This window comes from Arachis stenosperma, chromosome 2, assembly GCF_014773155.1.
Source record: "Arachis stenosperma cultivar V10309 chromosome 2, arast.V10309.gnm1.PFL2, whole genome shotgun sequence".
NCBI classification, from domain to species: domain Eukaryota; kingdom Viridiplantae; phylum Streptophyta; class Magnoliopsida; order Fabales; family Fabaceae; genus Arachis; species Arachis stenosperma.
Window position 1 is genome coordinate 792,799 of NC_080378.1, and position 20,318 is coordinate 813,116.

General features: G+C 34.3%; 2 protein-coding genes and 1 non-coding gene across 3 annotated transcripts; 2 read left to right on the top strand and 1 right to left on the bottom strand.

The window, feature by feature from the left end:
* Positions 1-482: 482 nt before the first annotated feature.
* On the bottom strand, positions 483-1,232 carry LOC130961151 (uncharacterized). Its single transcript, XM_057886874.1, has one exon. It carries the CDS (start codon positions 1,230-1,232, stop codon positions 483-485), a length of 750 nt encoding a protein of 249 aa, XP_057742857.1.
* A 1,901-nt stretch (positions 1,233-3,133) lies between these two features.
* On the top strand, positions 3,134-3,226 carry TRNAY-GUA (transfer RNA tyrosine (anticodon GUA)). Its single transcript has 2 exons — positions 3,134-3,170; positions 3,191-3,226. It is a non-coding gene; the product is annotated as a tRNA-Tyr (tRNA).
* Positions 3,227-6,686: 3,460 nt separating this feature from the next.
* LOC130961252 (ATP-dependent helicase BRM-like) lies at positions 6,687-17,426 on the top strand. The gene is made up of 14 exons (XM_057887016.1): positions 6,687-7,308; positions 8,524-9,840; positions 9,970-11,310; positions 11,477-11,589; positions 11,835-11,922; positions 12,020-12,106; positions 12,293-12,385; positions 12,475-12,558; positions 12,643-12,846; positions 13,045-13,293; positions 13,369-14,913; positions 15,007-15,531; positions 16,070-16,321; positions 16,472-17,426. Exons 1-14 carry the CDS (start codon positions 7,126-7,128, stop codon positions 17,099-17,101), a joined length of 6,711 nt encoding a protein of 2,236 aa, XP_057742999.1. The 5' UTR covers positions 6,687-7,125; the 3' UTR covers positions 17,102-17,426.
* Positions 17,427-20,318: the final 2,892 nt, after the last annotated feature.

The window sequence follows — 20,318 nt, forward strand, 5'->3', positions numbered from 1 at the left end:
AAAGTTTTACATAAAGAATTGGTGACAGTGATAACAACTGTTACTGTTCTGAAACAAAAGCATGAAGTTTATTCTTTCTAAAGTCCTCTAAGGAGAACATATCCTTTAACTTCAATCAAAATCTATCTTATGTTGAAATCTCATAATGTAAAAGACACTATAAATGGTATTTTGAGATTGGTAGAAAAAAAGTAAGCAAAATAAATAAATAAATAAAAGGATAAATTTCAAAACAACAAGAAATGAATAAGAATTTTTATTAGATTTTTTCAATAAAGAATTGCATTTTCAATACAAAACAGAGTCAAAGTGCTATGTTAATAGTTCAAGAGCAGTATTGTGATTGGTCCAAAACAAAAAACACATGACAAATTCAGCAATTTAGGGTTTGGACTAATGATTTTCTATCCTTTCAATTGGTAACAAAATCTGGTTGCTCCCTAGCTAAGCATTGGTTTTGACATATCATGATACAATGATTTCTAATTGGCTTGAATGAGTTGTTTGAAGATTTCATTGTAAACGTTGAAAACAAAGCGATCTTTGGCTGCAGTTCTATGCAATTTATTGTACTTGCAAAAATACCTCAAATCTTCTAAATTGCAGAACCCTATGAACTGACCCAACCAAAGAAACAACCAATTAATGGAGTGTTCCTTCCGGTTTCCAATAACAGGCTTCACACTTTTTTCTTGGCGGCAGAATTTGCATGCAATTGAATTAGGGTTCTTCCACTCTTTTGGACATCTACTATGCAAGGAAGCTCCACGATCCTTCAAGAACTTTCCAAGCTCTGCAGCCTTTTTATTTAAATCAAACTCCATTTCGAATCTTTTGCGACAGTTTCCGCATTGAACGTCTCCGTTGATTGTTAAGATCTTGTTTTGGTTGAGATATTGGAGTGTGTGGATTTTCGCTGGACGATCAGTGGCCCATGGAAACGGAGGAGTGATGACTATGTTGAGGTCGTCGGTGACGGCCCGTGCCGGTGGTGGCTGTGGTGGCGATGAAAACTCTGGATCTTGTGAATGACTGGAAGAAGGTGAAGATTGGAATGTTGGTTCGGTAGGGAAGAGAGTGAGTGTCTGCAATTCTCTGATTTCTTGTTCTTGAGGCTCTGGATTGGGAGGAGTAACCGCCGCAAGCTTTGGTTTCACGTTGCGGCGGCGGTGGTGGTGGTTGGTGGAGGCTGATGAAGGTTGATCTTTTCTCTTGTTATTCTTGTTCTCCATTGTTTTGGAGTTCTTTGATTGTTCTTGAGTTTTCTATGATCTTTCTTCGATGGTTTTGAGTTTTTGGAGAATGAATGTGTCTAAATCCGTTTGTAATCACTTTTTGAATCTCAATTTGAAAAGATAAAATGAATAAAACTAAAACAAGATAAGTATATATATATATTATTCATACAAATCAGGCAATAGTAATAAATAATACATTAATTAGATAAATTAGATTTATAAGTAATGTCTTAGCAATTAAGTTGACATAATTTTTGCAAGAGGAGTGTTAGATAAATAATGATATTTTTGACCAATATAAACAATTACCAATCAAATAAAAATATACCACACATTTAAGTTATTTACCTAGATTTTAATATTAAAATAATTATTCGTACACCTAGTAAAATGAACATTCGACTTTACATTATTTACCTAGATTTTAGTATTTTTATTATTTACCTATATATATATATTTTTTTTGTGCAAACATAACTTTGCTAGAATTATTATCTAGGTCAATTATATCTTAACTGTAAATTAGTATCTAATTATTTAAAATTTAAGTAAAATCTAAAAAGATAGAAATAGTCAAATAAGTCGATTGATTTGAATTGGTTTATTGGTTAATTTACTTTAAATAAATATAAAAAATTTGAATTTAAATCTAATGATAAACAATTCTATAATGACAATAAATTTTGTGTCTAAATTATTTAAATATAAATATTAAGAGATAAGACTTACTTTTTTATAAAAAATAAAACGTGTATTTTACAGATATCATAAAACATATCATAACATTATGTCAATTTTGGGCTTTAGCGAAGAATAATAAAGATAGAAATTAAGACATATACTATTTGGAATAATTACTCAATATAACAACTGCATGCATATTTGGTGCATATATACTATTTTTTATGCATTGCTATCATGTCAAACATGGTTTACATTTTTTATCTACAAATAAAATAATTTAAATTATAAATATTAATAAAATAAAATTTGTTTATTTGATCATTTAATAATAATAATAATAATAATAATAATTTATAATTTATATTTTATCGTGTATCTAGGGCTAGCAATATATATCATACTCGCAGGTACTCAATTCGGACAAATCTATTCGAGTAGGGTTGTCTATCCGACTTGTTACAAATACGGTGCAGTAGTGCGAGTTTTCTATGAATGTTCTTTTATGGTTTTGAATTTTCGAAGAATAAATATGTCTAATTTAAAGTAACTAATTTGAAATTTGAACTCTAAATCCGTTTGTAACAACTTTTTAAATTTTAATTTGAAAAGACAAAATGAATAGAAGGATTGCTTATTTTTAGTTATATGTGTTATTATTCATACAAATCGAGCAATATAGTAATAAATAATACATTAATTAGATAAATTATAGATCATGCCTTAATAATTAAGTTGGTGTATGTTTTGCAAACATAATTTTGTCAGAGTTATTATCTAGGCCAATTATATCGTAATTGTAAATTGGTACCTAATTATTTAAAGTTTAAGTCAAATCTAAAAAGATAAAAATAGTCAAATAAATCAATCAATTTGAATTGATTTATTGGTTAGTTCACTTTAAATAGATACCAAAAATTTAAATTCAAATCTAACGTTATTAGACAATTCTGTAATGACAATAAATTTTGTGTTTAAATTATTTAAACTAGCGGCTCAACAGGCATCAACTGTTTTTCTATTATTTTATAGAGATTAATTTTTATAATTTTATTTTAAAATTATAAATTTAATAAAGTGCGTTTTCAATACAAAACAGAGTTAAAGTGATATGTTAATAGTTCAAGAGCAGTATTGTTATTCGTCCAAAATAAAAAACACATGACAATGTCAACAATTTATTTTAATTTTAATATGAACAATATACCACAAAACCGACCTTAGCTCAGTTGGTAGAGCGGAGGACTGTAGTGGGTTAATAACTCTCAGATATCCTTAGGTCGCTGGTTCGAATCCGGCAGGTCGGATTTCTTTTATTCTTTCAATATTTTTAAGATGCTATCAATAAATAGAATAGGAATTTTATAAGCATATAAGAAAAGAAAAAGCAAAAGAATAGCAACTTCTTGGAGTTAGCTTGTTAATATAGTTGGAAACTTGGAATGCACTTTATTAGTTTATTTCACTCCTCACTTCTTTACTTGGTAGAGTGGACTGGTATATGCTATTGAATTTTCTACAATAAGTCAATAACAAAGATTGTGACCTTTGACTTGTCTATCATGGCCATAAATAGTTAAGAGGCTTCTGGGCTATGGTATTTTTTTTTTTTCTAAAGTTAAGAATGAGGTTTGAATTCGAGATTTTCAGGTGAAAATAGAGAGATTATACCATTTAAATTATAAGTCGTTGTAATTAATTAATACTTAGATTGGTTTTAAGCTAATCTATTATATTTGAAATATACGACAAAAATATTATTTTTAGTGGTATAATTAGAAAAACGCTTCCTCTTATAATCGCAAGCTTAAAAATACTGCTTTCATTTATAAATTGTCAATTTCAATTATAATTTTTTATCCAAATTCCAAACATAATGTCTTTTTTTTTTTGAAAAATCCTTTTCAACTTGAATTAAAAAAAAAAACATTTTCCAATGATTCCAAACATGCCCTAGTCAGAACAAATATTATACGTTCCTTAATTGAAGATGCCAGATACCATGGCAGATACCAATTCTGGTTGGTACGGTAGATGTATATTCTCTAATGTTGCACATGTCTGCATTATTTCCCCATTGTTTGTGGTGTGTCCCAATTTGCTAATGCAACTATTTATTTTCTCTATGTTTAATTGGAAGCTTTTGATGCCATACAAACTAACAAAAGTATGTTGTTCACACTTCACTATTGCATTTATTTTTTGGCGAAGTCTTATTTGTAGTTTTTTTCGTACGAAGTTAATAGTTGAGAATCATTAGATAATTTAATATATTTTACTAAATTGTTATCTAATAATTTTTATTATCAACTTTACGTGAAGGTAAGGTTCAATTTTATGGTTATGGAAGTTTTGTATGTGATGTACCTTGATATGGATTTATGGGGTACAAGATAAATCTGTGGGACAGCTTTTTTATGAGTGTCGTAGAACTCGAAGAGTTGTTTGATTTAAAAATTTTGCTGAACAAATTGGATGGTCCGATTTGAAACTGGAGAAATTTGAATTTCGGAAGAAGGAAATCGGACCCTCCGTATTCTTTGCATATCAAAATTTTTATATGAATGAAAAAATTAAATCGCACGGTTTAACAATTCGAACCGTCTGTTTATCATAGAGGAACTCGCATAATCTGAGTTGTTCTGTTACTCTGACACCACACAGATGTAAAGTATCTGTGTTTTCTATAACCCAATCTAATTTCATTGTTGCTTTTATATTCAAATTAAAAAGCGTGAAGGTAATGGTATGTGAGTTTCTACCTCCTTTTTTCGAACTTTGTTTTGATATATTTTTTTCTTATATCTTCTCTTGTTTGAATTTTGAAGACAATAGTATTATTAGTTTGAGTTAGTTGAGTTCACGAGTTAATATGTTTTATTTAAGTTTGTGATTTGACATTCTTGACCCTAATTTTACTACATTTTTTTAAACAAATAATGCTACCTTTGTTTTACTCGAATTCTATTATTAATTAAGGTTTGCATTGTTAATGAAACAAGCATAATATAGAAATGAAGGCACAAAAAAAATGCGGAAATATAGAAATGAACGTCCCCTTCAAAAAGGGTATTCAATAGTACAAATTACAGAGCTTCTATAAAGTGAAAATATCAAAATAATAATAATGAAGATGAATTCAAATTTTGCAAGCTTGTTAGTTCATGGATGAGGATGACATTGACCTCAATAGTAGCATATAGGATAATTTTAAAATCAGAGTTTCTCAAATGATTTTGACTATATGCCAAATTGGGTCAATACTTCAATCTAACTTGAAAATTATTCATACTTAGAACTCGAATTCAAAATCACTATTATACATTCATAAAGGGAAAATAACATTGTCATTCGAATCAACTACCAAGTGCTAGCTTCTTGAGGGCATATTCGATACTTAACAAACTTATTAAGGGTTCAAACATACATATATAATCACATAAATTTAAAATTTTTATGGTATTTCATATATTGACTGTTAAAAACTAATACATCTTAGATTTAAATTTTATTTAAAAATTTGTATTGACTACTGTGTTGCTATATGTATAAATATAATTCAAATTTTTGACATTTAATTAAAAAATAAATGAGTTACCATTTCAGCCAACCTAAATTGATGAGTTTAGAGTTGATCCTTAAAGTGGTTATTGAAATTTGCCGCTTCCATTTAAAAGATTATTGAAATTCTAATTACACTATAAAAATTATCGCGACTAAAAAAATTACACCATGATAATCTCTCATCCCTTTATGTCAAGTTACTCTTCACCTCGTTAGTGATCTCACACATACCCTTCCATGTTGAATTAGAGAAAATAACGTAACTTTAATTATGAAGCTAAATACTTGATCAAACGATGTTGTTTATTCTTAATGAATCATAAAACATCTTATTTTTTACAAAAAAATATATATGACCATTAAAATTAAACCATATTTCATAAAAAATTTAACGTTAAAACTACAATAACAATATTTTATCTAAGAAAGAGAATAAATGATTAACATAATACAATATTTTCAATTTTAGAAACGTTTATATAGTGCAATTGAAATTTTAAAATTGTTTTTCTAAACAGCTCAAAAACTACTTTAATATTTAACTCGTTAATTTAATTTCTCAAATATATGATATTTTATCTTTTAAAAATAGATATATCTTTTCAATAAATTTTACTAAACTCATAATTATTATTAGAGCACCTTATTACCAATAAAATTAAAAGTTTTAAACTTGAAATATAAACAAATAATTATTTTAAAAAATTTATTCTAACCATTTAATTAACCTAATAAATATTTTTAGCGTACATTTAACATACATATTTTTAATTAGACATTAAAGCATATTATTCCTCAAAGTAAATTGAAAAAAAAAAGTAAAATAAAGGGTAACTCTACTCTATATATAGATGAAAATTCAAAGTACAGTCGACTTTACGTGAAGTTGATAATTGAAAATTGTTAAATAATTTGATTGATTTGACTAAATTTTTATCTAACGACTCTCAATTATCAATTTTACGAATAAAATTGACTACACCAGAGTTTTCACCATAAATGATAGAGTATGGACTAGAAAACAAGATGATGTAATTTTGGGAAAAAGGAGGGGCAATCTCAATGGATACCTTCCGTTAAAAAGGAACGAAAGCAAACCCGACCCAACTATCATTGTCATTTTTTTAAGACAGAGAGAGATTTTAATCTTTCTCTCACTACCAAGTACCAACCTCAACCCAAAATTAAAAAAAAAAGAAATCAATTTTATTAAAAAAATTAAAAAGAAAGTTAGGGTTTGACCAGAAAAAAATTGCACACAATCGCGTGCGACCCACATAGTGGAATTCACCGATTCGGACAAGCCTCGTTCCTCTCAGTGAACCTTCGCCCCCCTCTCACCAAAGATCCACACCCACTTACCCCTCTCCTTCTTCCGAAATTCGCGGCTTTTTTTGGAGAGAGAAAATCGGAGCTTTTTAGAGAGAGAAAAAATGGCAGATGCTTCTATACCCTGAATCCAGAACAACGAAAAGATTGGGCCTTTCTTCAATTTTGTACTGATTTGAGGCTTTTTCAACCCTGTGGGCTCTCCAATTTTGATGATTTTTGAGTTTTTGTGTTTTCTTCAATGATGGGGTGTTTGTACTGGGAGTGATCTGAATTTGGGGGTTGGGGAATTTGGTGGGTGGATTTGTGCTCCATGCAGTCAGGTGGCGGTGGCCGGAACCCTGGGGTTGGCCGGACGGGCTCCACGGCGACGTCGTCAGCTGCGGCGTCCCCGTCGTCTTCGTCTTCGGCATCCCAATTGGGGCTTGATCAGCATCATCTTCAGCAGCAGCAGCAGCAGCAACAACAGCAGCAGCAGATAAGTTCTAGTAGACAGGTGTGGATTTTTTTATGGAGGGTTTTGAAGCTGAATTTCTATGATATTTTTTTTAGTAAAAATGTGCTCTTGAACAATGTTATGGTTTTGGATAACATGGGTTTATCGGTAGTGTGACTGTGTGAGTTAGGGGTGTGGTTTATGCCTTTATGGTTTGTGTGTGTGTGTGTTATTATTATTATTATTTTTGACCAGTATCATCATTAGCAACTAATTTGACTTGATTCTGAGTCAGCTTATTTTGCAGTTGCTTTTGGATTTTGTTTCTTTGGTTTATAGCATATGGCTTCGGCAATTAATTTGACTTGAGAATGCAACTGCTGATAGTGAATTTATGGAGCTTAATTATTTTGTAACAGTTGGTTTGGGGAGGGGACTTGGGAATTGGGAGTGCCGTTGATTTTGGAAATTGGGACGCAGTGGAATTTGCATTTGTTTATTTTATTTTATTTAAATTTATGACAACCTCGTACCTATCTTGTTTTGTTGGTCCAGTTTTGGTTCGTTTTGGTCTTTCTCTCTTTCCTTCCTTTTAAAGACCAATTAAATTTTTGTGTACTACGAGTCAAACTAGGCATGTTTCAGTTCAGTGGAGTGCTGCTAGGTAATGTTGTCAGCTTTTGAGTCAGAAGTTTCCATTTGATCACACAAACAATATGAACTTTGCTGTGGTTTTTGAATTTCTTAGCTAATTTGTCTTCTTACATTTATTTTTATGTTCATATGGGATCTAAAATTATTGGCAACGGAAAACATTAACCCTTTTTGTATAAACTACTTTTCTGAAATGTTGGTGCATTTGCTTTTTGGACTTAAATGACGATTAGATAATTATATGAATGATTTTCTGCATGTCATATTGTCAAGGTGGTTTGGAATCAGCTATATTGTTTCTGGTTTTATATTGTCACTTAAGTGAAGGGCACTGTCTGCTTTTTTTCTTCTTATGTACTGTAATTGTATAGGGCATATTATCCATGGAATTTTCATTTCTACTTACACCTTTAACCTTAAAATATCTAAAATCACCAGTACAATTGTGTAAAACTTTCCACTGAATGAACTTGTTATACTTAATATTTTTTTGGTGGTTATTTCAACCTTGATATTGATGAAATTTGCATTATCACCTTACATCTGTGTTCTTTCAAACTTCAGAAAGAAACGATTAATGGTTTCGGGGTCATGACCTTTTTCCCGGTTTTGTATATGCAGTCATTTCAACAACAGTTACTTAGAAAACCTGAAGGGAATGAAGCTTTCTTAGCATATCAAGCTGGGCTCCAGGGTGCCTTTGGGAATAACAATTTCTCATCTCCTGGTGCCATGCAATTGCCCCAGCAGTCTCGAAAGTTCATGGAATTAGCTCAACATGGAGCCAGCCAAGATGGCCAGTTCAGGGCTCAAGGTGTTGAGCAGCAAATGATGAATCCTATGCATCAAGCATACCTTCAATATGCACTTGCGCAACAAAAATCTGCGATGGGAATTCAGTCGCAGCAGCAAGCTAAAATGGGAATGTTAAACCCATCTCTGAAGGATCAGGAAATGCGCGTGGCAAATCTGAAAATGCAGGAAATGATGGCTATGCAGGCTATGCATCAAGCTCAAGGATCATCATCTAGGAATTCTTCCGAACATGTGTCACGTGGGGAAAAACAGATCGAGCCAGGACAGCAGACAGCTCCTGATCAGAAGACCGAAGGAAAGCCTTTATCCCAAGGACCAGCTATTGGACATGTAATGCCTGGCAATGTGGTGAGACCAATGCATGTGCCAGAATCTCAGCAGGGAATTCAAAATTTTATGGCAATGTCTGCGCAATACCAGGCTATGCAGGCATGGGCACGCGAACGCAACATAGATTTGTCGCATCCTGCAAATGCTAACATAATGTCGCAGCTCATTCCAATGATGCAGGCAAGGATGGCCTCCCAACAAAAGGTCAACGAGAGCAACGTTGGTGTTCAGTCAACACCTGTTCCTGTTTCAAGGCAGCAGGTCACTTCTCCAGCTGTTGGAAGTGAGGGTTCTGCACATGCTAATTCGTCAAGTGAAGCATCTGGGCAGTCAGGTTCTTCAAAAGCCAGGCAGTCAGTTCCACCCGGCCATTTTGGCCCCACAACAAATTCTGGCATAGGCAGTGGCTCCAGTGACATGGTGATGCAGCAACTTGGTCCTCAAGGAAGAGAGTCTCCAGCCTCTTTGAGGCAACCAGTCTCAGTGGGAAATGGAATGCCCTCTGTGCATCCTCATCAGTCTTCTGCCAACAGGAACTCAGGTGCAGAACATCCCATGGGTGCAAAAACTTCATCATCTGGTTCAGAACCCCTGCAAATGCAAAACTTAAGGCAGGTAAACCAATCCTCATCTCAGGCTGGAGTTCCAACAAATGAAGGTGGCTCAGGAAGTCATGCTAAATCTCAAACGGCACCACCAGCTCAGATGCCTCAGCATCGGACAGGAAGCGCGTTTACCAAGCAGCAGCTTCATGTTCTTAAAGCCCAAATACTTGCATTTAGGCGGCTGAAGGTTAGATCTCTGCTTCATTTCATTCTATCTGTCTGAGTGTGTTTGCATTATTTGTGCATGAGCTATCTATATATTCCTATTAAAATATGCTGCCTATAATCTAATTTTGCCTTTTCTATTTGTTGATAGAAAGGGGAAGGTACTCTGCCTCAAGAACTTCTACGTGCTATTGCTCCGCCGCCTCTTGAGATGCAGGTGCAACATTCAAATCATCCCACAGGAGGACAAAATCAAGACAAACCTTCTGGCAGTATCGCGGCAGAACAACCAAGGCACACTGAACCCAATGCGAAGGATTCACAATCTATCCCAGCTATTAATGGACAGAGTTCTTTAAAGCAGGAACCCTTTCCCAGAGAAGAGAAATCCGTTGTACCACCGGTTCCTGTGCAAGCTGTTATGCCACCTGCACCAAAGGAATCTGCTCCAACATTATCTGCTGGAAAGGAAGAGCAGAAATCAGTTGCATGCCCTGATAAGTCAGACCAGGACAGGGACAGTGATCGTGGAAAGAACAGAACTCCTCCTAGGAATGATTTAGTGCTGGATAGGGGAAAGGCGGTTGCACCGCAGGCTTCTGTATCCGACTCAACCCAAATTAAGAAATCGGCACAAACAGGCACTGTTTCCCAGCCAAAGGATGCGGCATCTACTAGAAAATATTGCGGACCCCTATTTGATTTTCCTTCATTCACTAGGAAACATGACTCTTTTGGGTCATCGATGATGGTAAACAATAATAATAATCTGTCACTGGCATATGATGTCAAAGATCTTCTTTTAGAGGAAGGCATGGAAGTACTTAACAAGAAACGTACAGAAAATTTAAAGAAGATTGAAGGGTTGTTGGCAGTGAACTTAGAGAGGAAAAGGATTAGGCCAGATCTTGTGTTAAGGCTACAGATTGAAGAAAAAAAGCTTCGCCTTGTAGACCTTCAGGCACGTTTAAGGGACGAGATTGATCAACAGCAACAAGAGATAATGGCAATGCCGGATAGGCCATATCGTAAGTTTGTAAGGCTGTGTGAGCGTCAGCGTATGGAACTTGCTAGACAAGTGCAGGCATCTCAGAGAGCTTTGAGGGAGAAGCAGCTTAAATCTATATTTCAATGGCGTAAGAAGCTTCTTGAGACGCATTGGGCTATTCGTGATGCCCGTACTGCCCGCAACAGGGGTGTGGGTAAATATCACGAGAGGATGATGAGGGAATTTTCAAAACGTAAAGATGATGACAGAAACAAAAGGATGGAAGCCTTAAAGAACAATGATGTTGACCGATATAGAGAGATGTTACTGGAGCAACAGACTAGCATGCCAGGCGATGCTGCAGAAAGATATGCTGTTCTCTCAACTTTCTTAACTCAGACAGAAGAGTATCTGCATAAATTAGGAAGTAAGATAACTGCTGCCAAAAATCAACAGGAAGTGGAGGAGGCAGCAAAATCTGCTGCTGCTGCTGCACGATTGCAGGTATGCTTCATCAACTTTTCCCCCTCCGATGATGTTCTGAGAACTTTCCGTAGAGTGTGTTGTTGTCAGGGTTCTGGTTTTTTGATGGCTTCTAATGCACTATTTGAACTTATTATGTGAGATTTTTTCTATGTCAGTGATCCATTATTTGTGTTTTTAACTCTAGGGTCTTTCTGAGGAAGAAGTAAGAGCTGCTGCAGCTTGTGCAGGGGAGGAAGTAATGATTAGAAATCGTTTTCTGGAGATGAATGCTCCTAGGGACAGTTCATCTGTCAACAAGTGAGTTTGTGTTAGTTAATCTCTATTTAATATGCATGTTTATGATGATTTGTTTTGTCGCAAAAATGCTTGGGAGATTGTAACTTTAGCAAATGTTGCTCAAGATATTTTTGCTTATTTTATTCAATTTTCAAGTGCCCTGATCTTGTTTATAATGTTTTCTTTAAGAATTTTATTAAATTGGCCTTGTTATGTGTAACAATGCTCCGGGTGCTTGATTGTCACCATTATTGGCTTCTCTTCAGGTATTACAACCTTGCTCATGCTGTGAGTGAAACTGTGATTAGGCAACCATCAATGTTACGTGCTGGAACATTGAGAGACTATCAACTTGTAGGTTGCTAAATCATATGAAATACTCATTGAGTGGTTGTTTTATTTTTTACCCACTCAAGCAAACTTTCAGGATTTAACATGTTATTTTTTCAAGGTTGGTTTACAATGGATGCTTTCTTTGTACAATAACAAGTTGAATGGAATTTTGGCGGATGAGATGGGTCTTGGAAAAACTGTGCAGGTTAGTAATTCCTTAAGATGGAAACAATGCTTATTATGTACTTCTTTGAGTGACTTCACAATTCATAATAAATGTTTTATGTTGATCATTACATGATTGTTTGTCCTTGTAAGGTTTAATGCTAATGCATGATCATTTAATGAGTTCTTGTGTGTACCTTATATAATGTTAGTATTTCCTTTACAGGTTATGGCATTGATTGCATACTTGATGGAATTTAAAGGAAACTATGGCCCGCATCTTATAATAGTACCGAATGCTGTTTTAGTTAACTGGAAGGTGAGTTTTCAACTTTTTCACTTTAAGGATATCCTTATTTGTGTGGTTATGCGTTCTTTTTGACATGAAAAACTGTGTTCATTATACAGAGCGAGTTTTATAATTGGCTACCATCTGTGTCGTGCATTTTTTATGTTGGAAGCAAGGATCAACGGTCAAAATTATTTTCACAAGTAAGCATGCCTTATCTTATTCATACATGTAGGGAGAGTGCTTCATCGTCACTGCCAATTTCCTTTTCTGTTACATTTTTGCAGGAGGTTTGTGCTATGAAGTTTAATGTCCTTGTGACTACTTATGAGTTCATCATGTATGATCGATCAAAGCTTTCAAAAGTCGATTGGAAGTATATCATAATTGATGAAGCACAGAGAATGAAGGATAGGGATTCAGTCCTGGCCCGTGATCTTGATAGGTACCGTTGTCAAAGGCGCCTGCTTTTGACAGGAACACCATTACAGGTCTGATATGATTTGATACATTTTGCTTTGATGTATATATTAGTATCTAGGTTGAATGCATTCATTTATTTTTGTTGTGCCTGTCCATTCGCTAGAAGAATTAATCAACATGCTATAAGATAGGAAAAGAACTTTAAACAGTATGTTTATGCTATACATTTTATTGACGGAACTATTTATGCTCTGATATCACTGCAGAACGATTTGAAGGAACTCTGGTCACTTCTAAATTTACTTCTTCCTGAGGTTTTTGACAATAGGAAAGCCTTCCATGATTGGTTCTCTAAACCATTTCAAAAGGAAGGTCCTGCTCCAACTCAAAATGGGGAGGATGATTGGCTTGAGACTGAGAAGAAAGTTATCATTATCCACCGACTTCATCAGATTCTTGAGCCTTTCATGCTCAGGCGTCGTGTTGAAGATGTTGAAGGCTCACTTCCACCTAAGGTGCGACTAAAATAGCCTTCTTGACAAGTTGCACTGTATCTGTGGCACTGGACTAATATTTTTTCTGCATTGCAGGTCTCAATAGTTCTAAAATGCAAAATGTCCGCTGTTCAAAGCGCAATTTATGATTGGGTCAAATCAACTGGTACCCTTCGTCTTGATCCTGAGGATGAGAAGCGTAGGGTTCTAAAGAATCCGGTCTACCAGATGAAGCAATATAAAACTTTAAACAACAGATGCATGGAGCTCCGCAAAACTTGCAATCATCCATTGCTTAATTATCCCTTCTTCAATGACTTATCTAAAGATTTCCTAGTAAAATCTTGTGGAAAATTGTGGATCCTGGATAGAATTCTCATTAAACTTCAAAGAACAGGACATCGTGTTCTACTGTTTAGTACCATGACAAAACTCCTAGACATCTTGGAAGAATACCTGCAATGGCGAAGACTTGTGTACAGAAGAATTGATGGTACAACCAGTTTGGAAGATCGTGAGTCGGCTATAGTTGACTTCAATAGCCCTGATTCAGATTGCTTCATCTTCTTGCTTAGCATTCGAGCTGCTGGACGAGGTCTGAACCTTCAGTCTGCTGATACAGTTGTTATATATGATCCTGATCCAAACCCTAAAAATGAGGAGCAGGCTGTTGCCAGAGCTCATCGGATTGGACAGAAAAGAGAGGTTAAAGTTATCTATATGGAAGCCGTTGTTGACAAGATCGCTAGCCATCAGAAGGAGGATGAAATGAGAAGTGGAGGCACTGTTGACATGGAGGATGAACTTGCAGGTAAGGATCGCTACATAGGATCTATTGAGAGCCTCATAAGGAACAATATTCAACAATATAAGATAGATATGGCTGATGAGGTTATTAATGCTGGACGCTTTGATCAAAGAACAACACATGAAGAGAGGCGTTTGACACTTGAGACATTATTGCATGATGAAGAGAGGTATCAAGAAACTGTCCATGACGTTCCGTCATTGCAGGAGGTAAATCGAATGATTGCCAGGAGCGAAGAGGAAGTGGAACTGTTTGATCAAATGGATGAAGAGGAGGATTGGATTGAGGAGATGACAAGGTTTGATCAAGTACCCAAGTGGCTTCGAGCCAACACAAGGGAGGTGAATGCTGCTGTTGCTGCGCTGTCAAAAAGACCGTCAAAGAACATTTTAACTGGTGGTACAATACCTGTGGAACCTGGTGAAGAAAGGAAAAGAGGACGGCCCAAGGGGAAAAAGCATCTAAGTTACAAAGAAGTAGATGATGAGAATGGAGAGTACTCCGAAGCAAGCTCTGATGAAAGAAATGGATATGCACATGAAGAAGGTGAAATAGGAGAATTTGAAGACGATGGGTATAGTGGTCCTGATGGACCTCAACCCATTGATAAAGATCAGTTGGAAGATGGTATACTTTGCGAGGCTGCCGGTTATACATTTCCTAGATCTTTGGAAAGCGCTGGAAATAATCAGATGGTTGAAGAGGCTGGTTCCTCAGGATCATCCTCAGACAGTCAAAGATTGATCCAGACGGTATCTCCATCAGTTTCCTCTCAGAAATTTGGTTCACTTTCTGCACTAGATGCCAGGCCAAGTTCCATACCAAGAAAGATGGTATGTGCATTGATTTGCATCTTGAATTTTCCATTTATTGTTTGTCTTGCTCTATCTTATTCTGATTAAATGTTTTGTAATTGTTTTTGCCAGACAGATGAGTTGGAAGAAGGGGAAATTGCTGTTTCTGGTGATTCTCACATGGATCATCAACAGTCTGGCAGTTGGATTCATGATCGTGATGAAGGTGAGGATGAACAAGTTTTGCAGCAACCCAAGATTAAACGTAAACGTAGCATGCGCGTTCGACCCCGTCTTGTTGCTGATAAACATGAAGAAAAGCCTGTCAATGAAATGGCGTCTCATTTAGCAATACAAGCAGAACATAAATATCAATCACAGCCAATGGCCGACATAGAATCAAAACGATTGGTTGAATCCAAACCAGGCAGGCATGATTTAAATGCCTCATTAAAAAATAAGCGAAGTTTACCTCAAAGGAGAGTTGCCAATACATCCAAATTACATGGCTCACCAAAGTCTAGTCGGTTGAATAGCATTCCTGCCCCTTCAGAGGATGGTGGTGAACATTCCAGAGAAAGTTGGGAGGTGAAGACCATCAATTCAAGTGGATCTTCGGCTCATGGCACTAAAATGACCGAAATCATCCAGAGAAGGGTATGTGTCATCAATCGACTCTTTCGATGTCTCTTTCGATGTCTCTTTCTACAATGACAGTCTTTTTTGTTAGCATGGTTAGAGTGGATCTTGTGTGTTGTGAGAACAGGAATTACTAATTTTCTAAGCTTAATTGACAATAAACCACTAAATAATTTGATGCCAAAGTAATACTTCACCTTGACAAAAGACTTTGCATTTGATTCCTGTTGCCTTATGGTAGGTCATGTGTAAATATATTGTAAGCCCTTGCCTAGGCTAGTAACATGCCATAACCTTTGTTTTAATGGAGCAACTCCCCTATACTTCCATGTACCAAATATAAGTAGGGGGAAGGAAAAAGAGTATAAGTTCCTTAGGTATCTGATTGGAGGTATATTTTTTATCGGCTGCAATCCCGTTAATATTTAACTTTTTCGTTTCCTTTCTCACTAGGACGTTTCATGTTAGTGGTCTCCATCGATATCATCTTAGACATTAGTGTCTGCTTGGTCAGTGTCTTTAAGTATTTAAACACTTACAACTTCTACATTTGCAGTGCAAAAATGTAATTAGCAAGCTACAAAGGCGAATAGACAAGGAAGGTCAACAAATTGTGCCCTTGTTAACGGATTTGTGGAAGAGAATTGAGAATTCTGGGTACAGTAGTGGATCCGGGAACAGCCTGTTGGATTTAAGAAAGATTGACCAGCGGATTGATAGATTGGAGTATAATGGAGCAACAGAGCTTGTATTTGATGTGCAGTTCATGCTAAAGAGCGCAATGCAATTTTACGGCTTTTCGCATGAGGTGAGATTTCTGTCATTTTGCACAATGAATTGGTGGTATTTTGGCCTTTTGGTGGCAGCTGTAGCACGGTTTTGGTGTATGTATTCTTACTTAACTCTTGCATGCAAAATTTTGATCTGTTGAAATATTGTTGCAAAATTTTACTATCAGGTAAGAACTGAAGCGAGGAAGGTTCATGATCTATTTTTTGATATCTTGAAAATCGCATTTCCTGATACGGACTTCCGAGATGCAAGAAGTGCGCTTTCTTTCGCTGCCAGTACTGTAACATCCCCAAGACAAGGAGCTGTTGGTCTAGGCAAGAGGCACCGGCTGATAAATGAGGTGGAAGCCGATCAATACCCTTCACCGAAGCCACTGCAACGCGGTTCAGCTTCTGGTGGTGAAAACAGTCGGGTCAAAGGCCATGGCCTGCAAAAGGAATCAAGGGCCGGAAGTGGCAGCACCCGGGAACAGCTTCAGCCGGACGATTATCCAGTGCTGACTCATCCAGGTGAACTTGTGGTTTGCAAGAAGAGAAGGAACGATAGGGGGGAGAAATCATTGGTAAAGCTGAGGACTGGCCCCGTGTCGCCAACTAGCATGGTTCCGGCTATGCGAAGCCCGGGGTCAGGTTCGACTCCTAGGGATGCTAGACTAGCGCATCAGTCTCCTCATGCACAAGGGTTGGTTGGCCAGCCATTTCAGCAGCCAAACGGCTCCGGTGGTTCGGTTGGTTGGGCAAACCCCGTAAAGCGGCTACGGACGGATTCTGGGAAGAGGAGACCAAGCCATATGTAGATTTTCTCTCAAAGAACACAAAGTCATGGTATATAATGAACATATTGCTCCTAGTTTCAGAAAGAGTTTTTGGTGGCCCTTAATCTTGATAGAGTTTACCCCTCATACTGTTAATATAGAATTTAGGCCCTGAGTTTGTATTTTATGGCCACCTTAATGTACTTGAATGTAACTTGTTTCTTCCATTTTTCTTTGGATATCTGCATCCTGCAGGTATTGCTTTTCTTTTTAGATAGTTGAAACTCTTGTATAGTAAATTCTCTGGTTCATGTTAGTCCATCAAAATTTCCCCTCTACAAAGTGCTCTGGAAATTATGACTTCTTTGTGTCTTAGTAAACTAAAGAAAGAGAAGGAAAAATAATCCATTTTCAATACTTATAAAATAATAATGACATGAAATTAGAAATAAACTATGGATGAAGTGTTACTATACTTTGTAAGAGAATTAGATATATTTTATATAACAATTGCATAGATCTGTAGTAGATAGTTATCATATTTACACCTAATATTTTATGAAGCTTATGACACGAGACATTTTTTAATCATCTTCCATTTTACACCATTCAAAAGTGCTTTTGGTTTAAAAAAAATTGCATAATAATTCACTTGTTTGGCAATATTTTTGTCAACAATTTTGAGTCAATTAAGTATTTTTAGAAGAAATATTCTTAGGGTTATTTTTTAGGGCAATTTACTCAATTAAAATGGGTGTGAAGATTCTTTACTCAAATGCAAAATTTTCAATTCGTTTACGTAAGTGTCCTTTTTGGTTATTATGTAAACTGTGATAGGTAGCCAAATTTGTGCATAAACCATGGGAGGTTGGCACTGTTTACACTTAGGAAACGTTGCACATAAATCGCGGCTGCTTACCATGGATTATAAAGAAAAAATGTTACTAGAAACCGTGGTTGGTCACTACTGTTTATGAAGAAAAACTGTGAGCATAAAACTTTGTTGGCTACCACGGTTTATACTTAGAGTAGTATAAATACATAATCCGCGTGAAGTATTCTAAGTGTAAATTTGCCATGTGAGTAAATTGAGTAAATTGTCCTATTTTTTAGTTTAGAAAATTACTTTTGAAATGAACGTGCTTTTACTCTTATATTACAATTTAAAACATTTTATATTTTAGTCATAAAATATATTCTCATAAATTTAAATCTGGCATAGATCAAATACAAAATAACTATTTCAATTTTAGTTTTGGCATAGATCAAATACAAAATAATTATTTCAATTTGTCTTTCTATTGTAATTTTTTTAGAAATAATTTTCAAATCATTGTTGGAAACCTGTCTTTCACTTATTCCCTTTTTCCATTTGATGTTTTTGGAAAAAATAGAACAAAACAATGAGTTACCCACAGGTGTCATGTGTCATAAAAATGATATGAACAATAGATATGTCTGGCCTTGCAATTTGGAACCAAACCTTATTCAAATGTAAAGTGGAATTCCATGTTGTTTTGCAATCACTGATGAAAAGACTTCTCCAAATGTACCAGGTGAACTGAATCTCCCAATCTCAATCATTTTCCTTTGCTTTGGTTATTAATATTATACATGATTTTGTTTTCCATTAATTAGAAATTAGGAAAAAGTCTTAATAGTTAATATTGAACAATCCCATAATTGTTTACCATAAAAGTTTGACACATAATTTAACAATCAATAATCATGTAATTATTATATCATGCTCCTAAATTTTAAATAAAGAAATAAACTGATTTTTGTTATAGTTTTTTATGATATCAAATTTAATATATTTTAACATTTTATCTTATTTTGAATAGGTTGAACTATACATTTTTCTTTACAATGCTAGGTGGATTTGATATTTATTTTACAGAAGTTTCATAAAGTTGATATCAATGGCTAGAATTATTTTCAACTATTATCTTTTCAGTTTTCACACAATCCAAAGGATTCTAGAACTTCTATTTGGGTTTTTGGGATATGATCATTTTACAAGGTGAATTAATTTCCTTGAAAGAAAAGCTTTTTCCTTAATCAAATGTCAAGGCCCACATAGCATGACTTTTTCATTTGTCTTCTTTTCCAATCAAGTAATCGGCTACTGATATGTTATGATCAATCAACTTTGTTGGCACAAAAGCAATTTGAGACTCATATAAATAGGCATTTTTATTTGAACAATTAAAAGCAATTTTACAACTAATCACTACAAGAAGAATGAGAAAGAAGTCAAAATAAACATAAGTTATAAGTGCCATAATAATAATTATAAAAATTTTCGGTTACAAATATTAAAATTTATAACATATATATTAATATTTTTATTATTATATTATTTAATCTGCTTATATATATTACATAAAATTTTTAGTCTTCTTTATTTCTTAATCTCTCATACTAATTGACAAAAGTTTATTAAAAATTTTCTTATTAAATACATTTAAATATTTCATTATTATAAAATTAATTTATAATTTTATATTATATTTTTTTTATTTTATTAATTTATTTTTTTAACCCAAATAAGTTTAAATTTAACACATCTTCTTACTAAATATATTCAAATATATCATGATTATAAACTTAATTTGTAATTTTATATTACATTTTTAGTATTTTTCATTCTCATTCATTTTTTTCTAACTTTTTTCTTTAATTATTTGTAAATTATATGAGAAGATAAAATATGACACCTAAAATAAATATAAAAATAGAAACAATAAATGAAGATATCTATGTCTTTTTTAAAAATAAATAAATTCAAATTCTTAAAATAATAAACTATATTTTAATTTGTATTATATTTTAGTTGAATAATTATATGGAATTATATACAAATTATCAAATAAATATTCTGTAAAATATTTTTAATATAAAATAATTCAAATTAACATTAATTTATATATTATGTAATCAATCTTTAAATAATATAACACTTATTAGAATACATTATATAATATAATTAATTTTTCTCTCCACACATTCGGCGGAACTCACTCTAATTTAAATAATGGTTGGAAGACATGGATGTGCTAGATGTTCCTCTAGGTGGTCACAAATATACTTAGAAAAATGGAAAGATTGCTAGTAAATTAGATAGGTTTCCCGGTGTGGTTTCAAAAGCTACTTGGTATTAAGAGCATTGAAATACTCTAAATCAAATCATGTTGCGCTTATATTTTAAGCCATTTTTTAAAAAAAAAAAAAACTTATTTAAAAAGTTTATTTAAAT